This window comes from Brachyistius frenatus, unplaced genomic scaffold (genome assembly GCF_029030835.1).
Source record: "Brachyistius frenatus isolate BFR_SWC_R1_liver_20210118 unplaced genomic scaffold, ASM2903083v1 Contig_69, whole genome shotgun sequence".
Classification (NCBI taxonomy): Eukaryota; Metazoa; Chordata; class Actinopteri; family Embiotocidae; genus Brachyistius; species Brachyistius frenatus.
Window position 1 is genome coordinate 26,521 of NW_027210668.1, and position 17,796 is coordinate 44,316.

General features: G+C 42.3%; 1 protein-coding gene across 1 annotated transcript; it reads right to left on the reverse strand.

The window, feature by feature from the left end:
* Positions 1-63: 63 nt before the first annotated feature.
* hs3st3l (heparan sulfate (glucosamine) 3-O-sulfotransferase 3-like) lies at positions 64-17,536 on the reverse strand. Its single transcript, XM_069707433.1, has 3 exons — positions 16,715-17,536; positions 3,538-3,767; positions 64-1,731 (listed from the first exon to the last, which is right to left on the reverse strand). Exons 1-3 carry the CDS (start codon positions 17,218-17,220, stop codon positions 1,343-1,345), a joined length of 1,125 nt encoding a protein of 374 aa, XP_069563534.1. The 5' UTR covers positions 17,221-17,536; the 3' UTR covers positions 64-1,342.
* Between the last annotated feature and the right edge of the window lie 260 nt (positions 17,537-17,796).

The window sequence follows — 17,796 nt, forward strand, 5'->3', positions numbered from 1 at the left end:
GTTAACGATGATGAAGACCCAGCAACTGCATTTCGGATCAAATCTTCAACTCATACACATGCACACATACAGGGAATGTTTTATTAAGCATTTCTGAACTCAATCACCCAAACAATCCAACAGAATGAATAAATTCAAGAATGTCAGGTCATTATTCACATTATTATAGGGACCTCCGGACTCTTAGTATCGCATTACCGAAGCAGTTTGAAGCCCCAGCAACCCTATTACATGTTACATTTGCACAGCAGTTGCAACAACCTTACTCATAAGGGTTCATTAACAACAGCAGACAAGGAGAAAAAGGAACTGTGAGAAAAAATGTCTTTGCTTAAAAATAGTTTTATTTTGTATGCTTTCAAACTAGTGCAAATACATGCAAACTGAAAACAGACAACCCTGTAAGCAGAAGCAAAGACAGCTTCATACATCACGTCCACAGAAATGGTCACTGATACGTCGAACTTCCTCACATTGATTTGACCCAGTTTGTATCGGTTGTCCTCCACTGGTCCCTTTACTTCCTTCAAGGAACAGCACACCCGGCTGGTTCTGCAGTGGGATGCTAACCTAAGCCCAAGCACATTAATGTGCCAAGAGGCAAGTGATCTACACTAGTTCCCCTACATCCATTTATCCACATTCATTATTCAAGAATACAAAACCACTCAGTCAAATCTGAGCTCATACAAAGATTCTCTCGCTCACCCCTCTGCTGCTTGCCACATAAAAGATTCATCCCCCCTTTTTTCTAAAACAATGCTTGGAGGACGATACTCAATATGGATGTGTTGATTGCCCTTAAATTCTTAACCAGTGAGACAGGAGAACAAACAGGTAGAAAAGGAAAGCTCTGGAAATTCAGGAATGTGGAAATGCGTCGGCTCTTGGGTTTCATGTGGAAATGCATCGGTTCTTAGGTTCCTTGCGCTACTACACATTAGCATTAGGATTTAACAGCAGACCATAGACCTAAAAGCTACACTGTGATTCACTGTTCAACATTTATACAACCGCAACCTATAGCAACCACGGCCTCATGACCGGCTTCGCACAAAAATGCTTTATTTAACCATTTTGACCCAACATTTAAGGTATATAAAATGACATAGCCTTCTGTCAAACACTTGAACAAGGTGATTGATTGGGAGAGTTGAAAGTATTGACACTGGGTTTTCATTATTTAGTCTCTGAGATGCTGCACGGCTGCTCAGAAGCAGATCATTGGCTCTCTTTTCTGCCCTCTGAGTTGTTGCATCTGTCCTAATCAGACACCAGATTTGCACAGCCCTCTTAGCAAAGCCGCCCCAACAAAAGCCTTGAGTTCCACACAATCAAAGGTTCACTGCCACCCAAAGTCCTGGCCCGCCATCTGATAGAAGCGCTGGTTGTGAGGTTTGTAGAAATCCCTCAGTTTCTGCATCACCTCCGGGTCGATGGAGGCGTGAGTCCTCCCTTTCGTCTTCCCCAGGCAGTGAGGTTTACTGCTGCCCTCCGGCTTCTTCAGGCAGGGGAAGCCCTTCGTTTTGTTGAAGTAGAAGTGCTTGTCCGTGACGATCCTCTGGAGGCCCAGAAAGTCCTGGACTTTGCCCAGTTCTCCAGCCGGGTCTGAGATGAGCCTCTCCCCGCTGACCAGATGGATCTGAGACCTGGGGAACCAGGCCAGCCAACGCTCCATATGCTGGGCATACAGGCCGATCCACAGCGGGCTCCACAGAGAATCAATCTGACCTACAGACAAAGAAAAAGAAGGCGGAGAAAGGGCACTTCATGATTTGGACAAAATCGTCATTATTCTTATTGGAATAAATGGCCACTGGCCCACTATCTCTACTGCCGGATCAAACAAGATGAGACTGTCTTTAATCGATGTAGCTAAGCATGAGCAGGTAATCATTAATTGTCCCATGGTTCTTTCTCTTGGGTCTCACACCAATGAACCAAAAACATTACAAAGATGAATACTATTATCTCGTAACAACAATGCAAGTCAAGGTCCTGGTGAGGAAACCCTCGGTTCTCAAAACCATCATGTTGGATGTGGCTGAAATGGGCGTGCGTAAAGAAATGCACGGCTTTAACAAGTTCCAAACTGATATGTCCAGACTTCGAGGTTGGAGCAACTCTGAAACATCACGGCTTCTGTGGTGTTCACAGTCAGCAGTGGTGAGTACCAACCGAGAGTGGTCCGAGGAGGGACAAACCATAAACTGCTGTCAGAGGATGTGCTAGATCAAGTTTGCTCATGCTGGCACCTTCCAGGACTCAAAGGACCTGCTGCTAACGACTCAGTGCACGATACCGCTGGACACCTTCTGAGGTCTTGTCCATACCACAGTGAGTTGTGGCTGTTTTGGAGGCACGTGACGGACCAACAGTAGGTTAGGCAGGGGTGGTCACAATGTTTTGGCTCATCAGTGAATCTGAATACTTTTTACATTTTTTAATTAATTATTTGGAGTCTTTCAGAGGTTGTATGGAATTCAAATGGTAAACAACAACAATAAGCTCTAGAGGTGCTGGTAGGTCCATTTCTTTTAACTTTGGTCTGGAGAGCTTCCCTATGTTGGCCGGTTTTTGTCTGTAAACCAGATATCTTCAACATTCTGCCCTCCGAGAGCTCCTCGATCTACCTGCATTACAGTGATGCTAATCTTCTCATTATGTCAAAAAAAAGCAACATTTACCAAAGATTATGAAATGTTCCTTTGTTTTCACAAAGCTGACCTGCATTATAATTTTATATATATATGTATCTTTATTCATACGCATTTATAAGCAGCATATAGGCTAATATGTCTAATAAATGGTTTCTGGCGCACTATAATGTAGTTGTAAGCAGACACATGTTTTTAATAAAGTATTTGTTAACACCTATTACTCTTGAACACTCATACATGGAATCTGCTGCATGACCAGATAATGAATGACATTGTTATTACACAGTTGAAATTGTATAAAATATGACATTATTAGAGAGCTTAGATAAAGAAGTTAAAACTGTTGATGAACTGCACTTTATTTTACATTAATAAACCCTTAAATCATCTGCTTACAACTACATTATAGTGTAATATTTATTTGGAATAATCTATTATGTGGTTATCCTACTTATAAATGCTTAATAGGGTGAGTTGGTTCAAAGAGATCAAATTGATGGTTAAGAGAGAGCATAAAGCCGCCATCAAAACAGCTCCAGAAACTTGCTGGTCCAAACGATTGGAACCACTGACGACAGTGTCTGTGGGCGGGTTAAGGTCTGAGTACAATACACACTTGGTCTAGATGGGGTAGAGTTGATGAGGCGTTCAGGGACACACCATTTCACCATTAAATGATCAAAGCTTTGTAAATAAGAGTAACCCATATTTTAATCAACATATTATATATTGTCTCGGTTGGCCTTATATGTTTGATGTCTTATTGTTAAATGCAAAGACAGTTTATATAACAGCGAAACAAGGTAGGTGAGAAGGTAACAAGGCAGAAATGGCTCCACACCAGCACCGGCCCGGTGGAAGAGAGGTAAGAGCGTACCTGTGGTGCGGTTCTTGAAGGCCAGGCTCTCGAAGGGAGGGATGTCGGGGGTCTTGGAGATGATCTGTGTGTAGTCAGATATGGCTCGGGTCACAGGGTCTCGGACTACCACAATCAGCTTCACATCCTGGGACATGGAATGGACTCGTGCTGGTGTATCCACGGTAACGAAGTAACGAGGCGTCTTCTCCATAACGATTTGTCCGTCCAGGGCTTTGGGCATCATACTTCTGGAAGTACATGAGAACAAACAGGTTAATATATGGAATTTATAGAAATAGGCTGCTGCAGATGGACCTCAATGCGGTCTTAGATTCCCATTAGTATGAGGCTGATATGATATGCAGGCAATAGATCATATAAAAGGCAGACAACTAAAAATATATATTTCCACATAGATCAAATCAGTTGTGGAAACGTTTATCACTAAAGTGTCAAGCTCCTCTTCTCTAAACGTAGGACCACAAACTTGATTTTATATAGGATCTACTTAAAATCCCAAATAAAGAAGTTAAATATGATGGAACTGCTATAAAATAAAGCTCAATTTATCTGGAAAACAAACCATATTTCATGAATGCACCATCAAGTGAAAGTATTGGAGGTAGATTGTTTTTCATTTTATAGCATTTTCTCCACAACCTACCATAAAATGGGATATTGAAATGTGTGTAAAAACATAAAATTACCATTTGACAAACCGATATCAATGGTATCAATCTTCTCATCTAAATGTTGGCAAGAAAGTGAATGTATTTTCCAAGAATATGAACTATTGGCCTTTCAGCCAGGCTTGAAACCTGCACAATTATGAGTAAAGATGCAGAGTTACATTATTTCATGAAGTTAAGGATACACGCAGATATTTGAGTGAAAAATTCTGTAAATAGTGAAGTCATGAAATCTCAGAGCATACAGTGATACCAAGCACACACACACACACACACACACACACACACACACACACACACACACACACACACACACACACACACACACACACAGTTATATGAACACACACTCCATCCGTTACTTTGGCACACACCGTACTCTGACAGTGTGAGCAGTGACAGAGTGTCCGTGCAGCAGATCTCCGTTGATCCAGACAAACACGCCGGTGACAGCAGCGCTACATAAACACAGAAACCTTTCCTTGAATGTGTCTCTCTCTGTTCACCTCCGCACCAGAAGCCCAGCAGATGGGACTCATTTAGAGATAAATGACTCCAGAGGCCCCGAAGGACCGGCTGGGGACTCGGGGACATCTGCCATCACACCTGCCGCACACCTGACTGACCAAACACTCACAGCCTCAGCGACATGATCTGAGTCAGCATCTTAAAAATGTGGGATTAATAAAGTCTAAAGTCTCAGTCTAAGTATTACTGGAACTACAAATCCTTCATATTTTCTCTCATTGTTTTCAAACGTAGGCTTCATGTTTAGACGTAGTTTTCTTCCTGTTGAATAAACTTATCGGTTTTTATTTTAGAAGTTCATTTTTATATTTAATATTAATATGCTAAATAAAATGAATTGATACTCTTCAGCCATTGCTTTAGTTCACTTATGAATGGTAATTAGTGGTTGTCTAAAATGTCTGAAAGAATACATTCAAAATTTGTAAAAGAAAAGAGCGTTAAAAAAAATGCTACATTGTTACTGTGATTGAATATAATTCGAAGTAAATAAGCAAACAAAGATAAAAACCTGGGATTCTTTGGGTTTATAAAAGTTGGATTTGATCCAAAACTTCCCAAACGATAACAATAAATGTTTGTCCAGAACTTAACGGTTTAATCAATCAAATCCTCTTCAAATATCCATGAAAATCAAACCTTTGGAACCATGACTACAAATGCACTTATTTTCATTTACATATAAAACTGATGACCATTCTTCAATATGATGAAAGTACTGCTGCACATCTCAATATATTGAAGCAACATGAACTTATTTTTCTTGTTTGCTCTTGTTGTTTGTTTGTTTTGACCTCTTGTGAGCAGCTGAGCAGGCTGTAAACAGATATTAAACATATTACAGTTTAAATATTAATTTTCCTTTTTTCTCTGTTTAAGGTTTCTACAAACTCATGGGAAAATAGTTATATCTTCAGCTGCGAACTGTTCCATTATGTTCACCAATTAGTTGCTAACTTGGTCTTTTTGTTGTTTGGTGATGGGCAAATAATGTTCAAAGGGTTTACTGGAGCTTTTTCACTGGAAACAGCTGCTGCTGCATCTGGAAGGTTGACGAGAGCTTTCAGACTGAACCAAAACGGTAGAACAGGCTGTAAAACCAAACCAACTGGCTGAAAGACGCTAAAATGCCCCATAGAGCCATGGAAACCAGAGTTTGGTGATACTGCTGTGTGGGTTTGAGTGGCCCCTTTAACAATACACACTCATCTGATCCATTGTTAAAATGAGACTATTCATAAGTCCAGCTTAAGTGGTTCACTGTCACTATCACCATGTTACATGATGCTTTTTGTATTTGATTTGGTCGTCCCTCACATTATACCCTCACGTTGTGCCCTTGGTTCTTTTACGCAGTCTCCTCTTTTCAGTATTACAAAACAGAGTCAATAAAAATTGTTCCCGGGGAGTTATAAATGAGACTTTAATAAAAGGAGGATAAACAGAAAGAGACTGGAGGGGACACACTCAGCAGAGGACAGGATGCTCTCACTGTCCTCCAGTATCGGCTCGGGTTTCACATGCGCCTGCAACACAACCTCCTGTCAATACACCCACCTCCTACTCCCCAAACAGGCCCCACTTTCATAAATCGGACAAACACACACACACACACACACACACACACACACACACACACACACACACACACACACACACACACACACACACACACACACACACACACACACACACACACACACACAGTGATCTCATTTGATCTGATCAGAGCGAGGCAGTGCTCACCGCCACTTAGCCTGAAGACTTCCCTTTTAACTCCAATACCCTGAGCAGGAGGAGCCGCACAGTCTGTTACACACACACACACACACACACACACACACACACACACACACATGCATGGAGGCACGTGTACATGGCCACACACATACACACAGAGACACAAACACACACACACACACACACACACACACACACACACACACACACACACACACACTGCAAAACACAAACATACACTCATTATTCACTCATTAGTCAAGCATTTGCTATCATGCTTCTGTTCTCCCAGTGGACCCATTTCTCACAGTCTAGCACACACACACACACACACACACACACACACACACACACACACACACACACACACACACACACACACACACACACACACACACACACACGTAGACAAATACATTTTCAGAAGAACTCAACACACATAAACGCTCTGAAGACATAAAGGGTGGGTGTGGTGGATTTTTACCAGACCCTTTAAAGACTCTTTATTTGTGTGTGTGTGTGTGTGTGTGTGTGTGTGTGTGTGTGTGTGTGTGTGTGTGTGTGTGTGTGTGTGTGTGTGTGTGTGTGTGTGTGTGTGTGTGTGTGTGTGTGTGTGTGTGTGTGTGTGTGTGTGTGTGTGTGTGTGTGTGTGTGTGTGTGTGAACATTTGCTGGAGCATTTTAAATGAGAGGGGTGGGTGGCTGATGAAGGAATGATGGGAGTGGATACAAACACGCCTCCATTAGAAGTCTGTCCGTGAATAGCCTCAGAGCCAAGAGCCCCATACCATTACCTTAGCACAAAGAGCTAATTACTGCCCCTAAGAGCCCCATCAAAAGAAAAGATTTATCATAAATATGCTTCTGCTATGAGGTGAGCACAGACGCACTAATTGACAGACAAAATAGCTGTTCGTTTTTCTAATCGCTAAGTATGGCTTTATCCTGGCACAGAAAACTTTGTGATCCGGAGGAAACGTCTGTGACGTTAGCTGTGACTTCAGTTTGATTTTATGCTTGAATAAATGAAGACTGGAGGTTTAGTTATGCAACATTTTCTCAGAATCAGACACACTACAGCTTCTGTGTTGTTTAATAATTACTCCCCTTGGGGTGTAATAGTTTTGTGTTCAACATTCAAAAAAATTGCTGAATTACAAGCAGGTAAATCATTTTTTTAAATATGATTTACACTGCGAAGGACTTCCTGCCAGTGTGGCATATACTACATATACTGCATATACTGCATATACTGCATATACTGCATATACTGTATATTTTTGGTTTGTAACATTGTAACAAGTAAAAAGCAACTCATCAGCTTCTCACATTTTCCTACATTATTTGTCGATGTTGTAACTTATACTTCCCATTACAAAAATAAACAGTAATTTAAAAAAAAGGTAAAGTTAATTTGTTGTAGCCTGTTTATAACTACAAGATAATATATGTTTTTTTACTTCTTCACTTGATTTAAAAAAAAATTTACTCGAGATGTTAATGATGTAAAACTAAACTGATTTCAGTACCATTAACGTTCGCCCTGAGAAATACATTTCCATAAATTCACTGGGGAAATATAGACAAAAATACAGTTTGGAAGTTGCCTGAGAATCATGTCACATCTCCTCAGTATTAAAGTAATCCAGTGATAGTTTTCTGTACATCCATGAATACATCACCAACAGGAATTGTTAGTAGCTAATTTGGCAAACTTCTGTTGGCACCAGGTCCATGAATGATTGAAGGGTGTAGCTCTCCTCACAGCTTTCACTTCCCAAAAAGGCCTATAAACATGTTTCCATCTGATTGGTCACGATGTCTTCCTCCATTTACACACACAGACTGTAAATAAACATGGAAAACATGAACATGGATGGTGCAGTTTAGGTCATAAACACAAAACATAAAATCATTTTGCGATAAATTTGTGACTATAAAAAGAATGTATGTTTGTGTTTTGAAGTAAATAAAATCGATTTGTGAGTTTATGCTAATCTTTATCTTGTAAACTAAGAGCACAGCCAATCTACGGGAAAAATGCAGTTGATATGTCGCTAGCTGGCTAGCAAGACAAATAGCAACTGCAAATTATTTTTTATTAAATAAATGATGAGAGTCAATCCACTATAGTCCATGGAAGCCGAGTTTGTGGAGTGTGTCATCAGAAGTGGGCTGAGCCTCGCGACCACGTCTCCACCTCAGACACGACTGCAGAGATGACGTCAACGGCTTCACGAAACATTTTGGCTTCACGTTTGAACAGTGGGAGGAAACGGTGACGCCTCACCCGACTTTATCTACAGTTCTATAGATCCGGTCTGTATATCCAGTGTTTCCACACAAGAGCCAAAGTGAAAACTGACCTGAATAGTAGAGTGACATGAAGAAGACTCATCTTATTTGCCAGTGAGTTAGATACAGGAAGCCACAATCTGCATCTAACCCATCCACGAAGAGTGAAAACACACACACACACACACACACACACACACACACACACACACACACACACACACACACACACACACACACACACAGAGAGAGAGAGAGAGACAGAGCAGTAGGTGACCTGAGGAGCAGTTGGAGGTTAGGTGCATTGCTCAAGAGCACATTGGCCTTGAATGTTTTGAAAGGACTCAAACTGGCAACCCTACAGTCCACAGCACTGCAACTAAACTTCCAGGTCACAGCTGCCCCAGAAAAAACGTAAATTATGCAGTCAAGATTCACAAATTTGGGGAATTCACAGGAGTCAGCACAACCAGAGTTCACTGGCTGAGTGTCACCACGGTGATCCACCTTCTTGATCACAGTACCTCCCCTCCCAGGTGAGTAAATAACCCCCCATCATGGCTGAGAGACCACAGTACTGTCTGTTGGTAGAAGCAAGACATGATCCACAGTTTCCCAAATCAAAGTCACTTGTTTATAAAGTGAAATTGCTTCTCAAATATGTTTTTTAACAGTAGTTGTATAACAAATGTCCCTCTACTTCCACCTTTGCTATTTAAGAGGTCAGCCAGTCAGTGAGAAGCTGCTCCTTGTGCCACAGCAGTGACTCCTACTGGATGGTTCGGTTCCCTAAACAGTAACCTCCCATGTGTTCGACCCAAACACTGGCAGGTGAATGGACCCGGCTGGAGACACCATGTGTGACAGAGGAAATCCCCCTCCAAAAAAAAGATAGCAAGAATTAATTGGCAGTTTAAAAGCCCTGTTTTAGCTCCATCCTTACACTGCTCATTTACTACTGAGTGTGAGATCAAACGTCCAGGATGATGAACACAGGGATTATCCAGCGGCTTATAATAAGCTTCTGTTTGGCTTTGAGGAACCTCTTTTTGTCATCCATTTTCCAATATTTCAGCGCACCTCCCTGGTGAATTACCTCAGGCCAGTCAAGGCCACTGGCTATTGATCCTGTGGGGGCTTAGGGTAACTACGTGTAGGAGGGTGTGGACGGGGTACAACCAGGAACAGTAGGGATTACATGTATTGGGATGAGTGCGATTTGATGTGGTGTACGAGGCGAGGCGATGGACTGAGAATGGTAATGCAGCACTGAGCCTCAGCTGAGACCAAGAGTGGCAGGTGGAGACTGGGGGAGCCAGGACCCTCTGGAGCCCCATCAGTAGCATGCTGTGTCATGTGATGTGTGTTGTGCTAATGTGTGTGTGTGTGTGTGTGTGTGTGTGTGTGTGTGTGTGTGTGTGTGTGTGTGTGTGTGTGTGTGTGTGTGTGTGTGTGTGTGTGTGTGTGTGTGTGTGTGTGTGTGTGTGTGTGTGTGTGTGTGATTAAATAGGAAACAATTGCAATGTCCATCACAAATACAGCAGGAAATATGCATCAAAGAATCGGAGGATTTGAGGGTGTGGTGGATCAAAGATGTAAAATCTGGTCGGTTCATCTTTGATGTTCGATCCAAGGAGAAAACAATAGCCAATCAAAGAGCAGCAGCATATTGGCTGTGTTCATTATACACACCTGGCTGCTTATTTATGAGTCAAATATGAGATTTGGGTGTGTATTTGTGTGTTCGCACGTATGCATGAGTGTGTTATTGGGGGGCCGCTCATCCATTTCCTCTGAATGGGGGACCATTAAGGGGTCGGGTCCATTGTGGTTGTGCCCTGTCCACTTCCAGGAGACATCCATCATAGAGGGGGGCTCCTGACCCCCCCATCCCCCAACCTCCACCCCCTCCGCCTCTGCTTTCCACGCCCCAGGAGAGGGCCCTAATGAGGGCTAGATTGCCCCACCCGTCTGGGCCTTATGTTGATCACCTCCAGTACAGTATTGGGACAGGACGGACCACACCTGAACCCCAGCCTGAACACAGCAAACAAAACCCAACACGGCTGCCACAACTAATTCTGTCCCTGTAGCTTCAACTACTTCACACCTCGGTGTGATGTTTCAGTGCCAACACAAGTCCAAAATACAAAAAGTATCAAATCAGATTCATCAGAAAATCCACTTTTCGTGTTCACTGCTAATTCCCGCCCACTAAATCCCGCTGAACATCAAATGTTTTGGCAACCATTCTTCTGCGATTTGCATGGCAATTATATTCCATTGTACAAACACAAAAACACAAGTAGCACCATGTGCTGTGTCATCGGTGGGACAAAGCCGTCAATGTATGGGTATGAATTTAAAAGCCTCCCTTAACGAGTTCAATATGAATTGCAAATGAACGGGTGCCATCGGAGCAGCTGACTCTGAAAAGACGGAGTAATTTCAGTCCTCCATTCTCATCCTTCTACGTCCTGAGAGAAAGGGCGTCACAAAATTAATTCAAACAAACTAAGGCCCTATGAGATTGTTATTATTAGAGATTAGAGAAAACACTTTTGATTATTTTGAAAAAAAAAAAAAAACTATTTCATAAAACCATCCAAACACGGAGCGATGTGGGACCCTCGCCTACACATTCATGAAGGTGGCAGCTTGGGAACACCTCTCCCTGCAACTGGATTATAAAGCTCTTCAATTTAATAAAACTCAAAAGAAAGTAGTTCCAACATAAACAGAAAGACAATGAAACAGAGACATAACACACCAAAACCAATAAAAAGCATGTAAATCTGAACCAAACTCAGAGATAATTAAGTAAGCTTCTTTTTTTCTTTTTTTTAAGTGCTACAGTGTCGAGCTGAATCTGCACTAAAACATGAGTTTAGAATTATTTCACCTGACACGGCGCTCATCGTTACCTTACTACATATTTTGCGGTATTACAGGTAATTAGAAAAATATTCTTTGGGGTCTGGAACACCCACAAGGTGGGAGCCAAGGTAACTAGTATGCAGTATATCGAAGATTAAGTTAGAGTGGCGCTTAGCAGTGAAGTCTTGCTCTTTATTCAGTTTCGGGAAGTTTACATGGCACTGATCTTGAGTTCAATAGCGCTACGTTAGTTAGCATTAACTCGTCAATTATTTGTCATCTTTTCCTCAGTATTCGACCATAATAACACACATGTAGCCGTCATGTGGATGCTGTTTTTTTAAAGCCTTTTTACAAGCTTCTTCTTTTAAAACCAGTTATATAGGGAAACATGTCACCTGGAGACGTGAGTTTTCAACTGATTTGCAGAGTTTTACGTTGGCATAAACTCATATCTGCCTCCAAACACAAAGCTCTTGGCTGCTTCTCTTGCAGAGAGTCGGGCTGTCTATGATTTTTTTCCTTTTTTGTGAAATCATCACTTCTTGGAAATCACTGAGGAAGCAACCTCTCAGGTTAAAGCTGTGCCAGTAACTCAGAGTCAATAATATATTGATAAATATCGCTGTACCTCAAGAACAAAATACTACCAGCCCGGCTGTCTGGAGGACAAAACGGTCTCCAGACTGTGACAGACCCTGAAGAAGTCCGCCTTCTTACACACACACACACACACACACACACACACACACACACACACACACACACACACACACACACACACACACACACACACACACACACACAAGGCCGGCTCTAATGACAGTCCCCGGGGTTGAACCAAAGGTCAGCAGAGATGTGTGAGGTTGCGGTAACACTGACTTTACCCTTTAACCTCGAGCTCACCCGAGCCTTATCTCTGCTCCCTCTATTTTATCGCCCCTTTTTTCACCACTCGCCTGTCATGCCATCTTTCACCCCGAAAGCATCATGAGTGAGTTGTGAATTTCCAGCTGAGTAATTTTAATGGATTCCTCTGGAGCTGGAGAGAAAAAGCTGTGTGTAACATGACGCCCTGTATGTGTGTGTGTGTGTGTGTGTGTGTGTGTGTGTGTGTGTGTGTGTGTGTGTGTGTGTGTGTGTGTGTGTGTGTGTGTGTGTGTGTGTGTGTGTGTGTGTGTGTGTGTGTGTGTGTGTGTGTGTGTGTGTGTGGGGGGGTTATGCCAATGTAGGATAAAGCTTCCTGCTAATTGTAACAGAAGCCGAGCTGACCAAAGCTAACCGCTCTAATGCTGGAGTCAACCCAAGGTCAGAGCGAGGAGATAGCGCTATCGATCCCAGGCAGCACAGTGAGGAGGAAACTTCCAGCCCATCTCGGGGCTCATCGCAGCGCTCTCTCAGATCCAATCTCCGGTCCAAACACCATTAGTGGAGCTTTGTCAGGAGCTCTGATCTCCCTTGCCCCTTACTATCAAATACAAGAGTGATTCTAAGGAAGATACACTATATCTCATCTTCTTTAATAGTCCACTATACGGTCGGAAAGGAAAAGTAGCTACATGGAAATGTCATGTTGACCGAGTCAGCACTACAGATGAGCGTCCTTGTGCTGTGTAATGGGAAAAGGGCACTATGGTATGATTCTGGTTTATTACATAATTCATAAGTGTAATATTGACATTGTACCCATCAGTGTTACATTACTTTGTATATTGTACGATTGATAACTACAGATTACTAAGTACCCTGATAAAAATGGTATAATTAATTTTAATGACTCCATCAAAGTAATGTAATTTATTACATGTGTTAGATTTCGTTTACTTTTCTATTAAATGTTTTAAATTGGGCTGAAAAGTCCTGAAAAGTAAATGTAACAGAGGTCATAAACCTCACAACAACTAAACGCTGATTGCTGTCAAACTTTTATTGAAAGTTCTTCACTATAACTTGAATTAAGATAAAAATGTTTTGATTTTAAAGCACAACCACTAAAACAAATCATGAGGATGTAGATCACAAGCGACTAAAGTAAAGGAAAGATGTTCCCATAACTTTAATCCAAATCTGTATTCAGGTCAACTTCACTGTTACAGAAAAAGCACATGAACTTCACCTGTCCAAAAAAACTCATGTGATCAACATGCGGGATAGAAAACATGTGATTTTGCACATGGCAATCGTAGTTTTGGAAATGTTTTATGTATAAGCCTTTCCACATATTTTATCCATGTTATCACGTGGTAAACAGGGTAAATTCATGTTGTATTTTTCTGTAAGTGCTGAGTCATGAGTTGGATACTGGTCACAGTTTTTTGACACTGGCTCTTAAGGGACTCTTGAAATATCTTTTTGTCTTTTCTGACAACATTGCTGTGGTTGCTTAGCCCACACAATGATTTGATTGACAGATGAGAGGCGGAGCAAATCCAAAGAAGAGAACCAATCAAAAACAAGGCTCCAAATTTGAGCACATACTGCCAGATGAATGGAGCATGTCTGGATGTAAACAGAAGGCAAAACAATGGAAAGCAGCAGAATGAATGTTATATTCTATATACACTTTTTAAAAAGATGTAACCCCTTTGTAATTAGCAGCATTTTGAATGCTAATTTATATTTAACTACACATTTTTTCTCAGTAACTATAATTGATTATAATTACATTTATTTTGTAATTTATTGAAGAAATTCTGTTACATGTATCTAGTTCCTCCCCTGGAACTTATGCATCTTATTACTGAAATCTGGAAATGTTGCATGAAATACGAGCATTCAGACAAGCTCGCAGGTTAGTTAAACTTAACTGGAAACCAAATTGAAGGCAAACACTAAAATGATTACCCAACCTGTTTGTTGTAAACGTCCATCATAGTTTAAAGACTCTTTTCGAGCCGCTGCAAAGACGCACGGGTCAAAAGACAGACAAAAATCTTCAGTGGACTATTTTTCATTAAACACACTTCCAAAAGCTGTGATTCATACTGCAAGTAAAATTAAGGATAAATTAAGAATGGTTGTAAGCTAACCTCTCTCAAAAATATGGCATTATCGTCATGAATATTTCTGAAAGCAATAAATTGAATCAGATTTAATGAAAGAGATTTAAGAACCCTGTTACACTGACTTTCCAATTTCTGTATCATAAAAACTTTCCTTTAAACTTTTTCATGTGTGACTTTCACAGAAGAAAAAAGACGTCTTTTACTGAAACGTGTATGTTGTAACTTTCAGACAACATCAGCATCGGGTCAGGAAGCATGTTGAAACAGTTTGTAAAGAGTTTACCATCATAGTTTACTCTCTGGTTCCAATCTGACTTGTCATACTGTTTTTTTTCCTTCTCTGTAAAACGGATTAGTAATCTGATTCAACTGTGTATGAATGTTGTGCCTCGTCTAGACTTATGTTTGTTTATTCCCAGACCTCAGCTATTACTTTGGTAATTTAATCATAAAGGATAAAAAAAAAAAATGTAATGTAATAAACTGTAATTCTATTCGTAAAAACATCCTCGGAATTGTTAACGAATTTTCTTACAAGCACAAAAAACGAAAATAATTTTGCAACTTTTTTTTCCAAACATCAGAGACATGTCCTTTGTCGGTCTGTATAATCTGGGTGTGTGCTGTTTGTTATGAAGTGGTGTGAACACATCATTAACTCCCAGCCTAAAGTGACCTGGAGTCAGAGGTCAATTGACAGCGCTGACAGTGATGTCAAGTAGGGCGACATGCAGCGAGGCCCATATGGCCTGCAGGGAATATGTGACAATCTGGTGTCACGTACACACACACACACACACACACACACACACACACACACACACACACACACACACACACACACACACACACACACACACACACACACACACACACACACACACACACACACACACACACAAAGCAGATGTGAGGTAACAGTGGTTCTCCCAGTACTCCCAGATTTTCAGAATATTCTGTGTTTACATCCCACAGCTGTGGCGTGGTGCTGTTTTTTCTGTCAGTGCGTGTGCTCCCATCAGTGTAAAAACATCAGCCAGGACTTTCATCCTCTCACTTTATCTCTGTCATAGGTTAAATTGTCTGCTGACATGCCAAACACGCTACCAGAGCTGAGTCAATGCCAGTAGTGAGCCCCTGTAAGCTGGTTAGCAGCACACCACAGATTTGGATGTGTTTTAAATCGGTCATATTTGGAGCAGTTTGTGCTTCTATAGGTGCATGCGCTTACTGTATGCAGAATGAAGCCCAGAAATCTGCAACCCTGCGTGATCTGAGAAACCTCTCCTCACAAATTATCATCAAAAAGCTGTAAGTAACCTCAATTAGAAGTGGTTCCCCTCAGCCTCACTCATGTGCTGTGTTCGGAGTATTTCCAAGTTTTCATGGAACAGGCCGACAACAGAGCCACATGACAACAGTAACATCTGGTTCCGGCTCCAGAGATGATTACTCTGCTGCTCTGTGAGAACTCATCATATGAGGCCTCGCTCTCTCCACTCTACACACACACACACACACACACACACACACACACACACACACATATGCATGCACACGCGCACCCACACACACACACACACCACTTATAGCAAGCACTGGAGGCACACGCATGTACACATGCACAGATTGGCATAGCCAGATGGCAGAGCCTCTTTGACTGTCACTTAACCCTCCACAGAATAGCTGTGGATATGTTTGGGTATGCAAACAACAAAAAGAGATTGGTTTCTTCAAAAGGAAGCTGGAGGTTCCTAATTAGGTTCCTCTCCGATGTACATGCAATGTAAAAACTCACTACTTGTACAAAGTTTACTAATAAAATGACAAGAGTCACTAATCACTAATGTATTAGTGGAGAGCTGAAAGGCGAAAAAAACTCCAATAGGAATGAGAAAATAGTCTCCTTTTTACCCAGAAATTGCACATTTCTGCTTAAATAAGATACATTCCAGTCAATGAAGTTTGTAAAAAGAAAAAGAAAATAGCAATCATGTATGAACACTCAGTAGTAAATTAAGTGACTGTGTGGGGATGGATTCCTTGCGTAAAGTGTGCGTACCTGTACCAGTCCAATCCCCGCGCATAATGCCTGTCAAAAAAGTGCGGTTCGGAACCCAGCGCGCGGATGTCCGGGTGGAGCCGCAGAAACTCCAACAGAGCCCTGGTGCCTCCCTTTTTGACCCCTATGATCAGAGCCTGGGGTAACCTCCGGGTGGCTGTCCACTCTTTCCCCGAGCTGTTCGCCTCCAGCCCGGGATGACCGCTGCTGAACGCGCCTTCTCCAGCCGCGGTGGCAGCCTCCTTGGCAACCCTGGTTTCGTTTCTCTCGTACGGCCATCCCGACCCGGACACGAGAAATTCGCTCGTGGGTGACTTGATTTCAGAGTTTTCTGTCAATTCCGACTCGCAGCATCCAGTGAGGAGATAGACCAGGGAGAAACAGAGGATGCTCAGAGAGGACGCGATGGTGAGCCGGTGGAAGATCCGCCGCAGGTCCACACTTGGGTGGTGGTGGTGATGATGATGGTTGTAGTGGTGGTGGTGGTGGTGGTGAAAAGCTGCCATCCCTCAGAGATCCACGCGAGATGAGGGGCCATTCTACCACAAGTTCAGCTCACATCCTAACGCCGTGAACATGCCGCTAACTCTTGGAGAGTCTCCGTCAGTGCGCTGCGCGGCTCGCTCCTTCCTTCATGTTGCGCGTCCGGAGCGCATTGAGCACTCACTCCCGCCCCAAACCAGCTAACTAATCAGCCTCAAATCAGTAGAAGTAGTTTTTGCGTGACATCCAGTGTGTGCCCCCACTTACTCGGCCATCCTGGCAACGTGGGGAGAAGAATAAAGCTCTAATATCCGAGCAGCGCGGCTGCGGGGATCTCTCTCTCTCTCTCTCTCTCTCTCTCTCTCTCTCTCTCTCTCTCTCTCTCTCTCTTCACTCCACGGGATTACTCTGCGTCTCTCCACCAAGGCTCACGGTGATTCGCATACAGGGATCTCTCTCTCTCTCTCTCTCTCTCTCTCTCTCTCTCTCTCTCTCTCTCTCTCAGTTTTTCACCTCAGATACCTTTGATTGCTGGGTCATGGCCGGAGGCACTTTAATTCCAGTGGTATATTTTTGGGGGGAACCTGGGAAATAATGTG

Coding starts and splice junctions, on each gene's coding strand:
- hs3st3l (XM_069707433.1), bottom strand. CDS start 17,220: ATGGCAGCTTTTCACCACCACCACCACCACCACTACAACCATCATCAT. Junction 3,768..16,714: donor CGGGGATTGGACTGGTACAG/GTACGCACACTT, acceptor ATGTACTTCCAG/AAGTATGATGCCCAAAGCCC. Junction 1,732..3,537: donor CTTCAAGAACCGCACCACAG/GTACGCTCTTAC, acceptor CTTTGTCTGTAG/GTCAGATTGATTCTCTGTGG.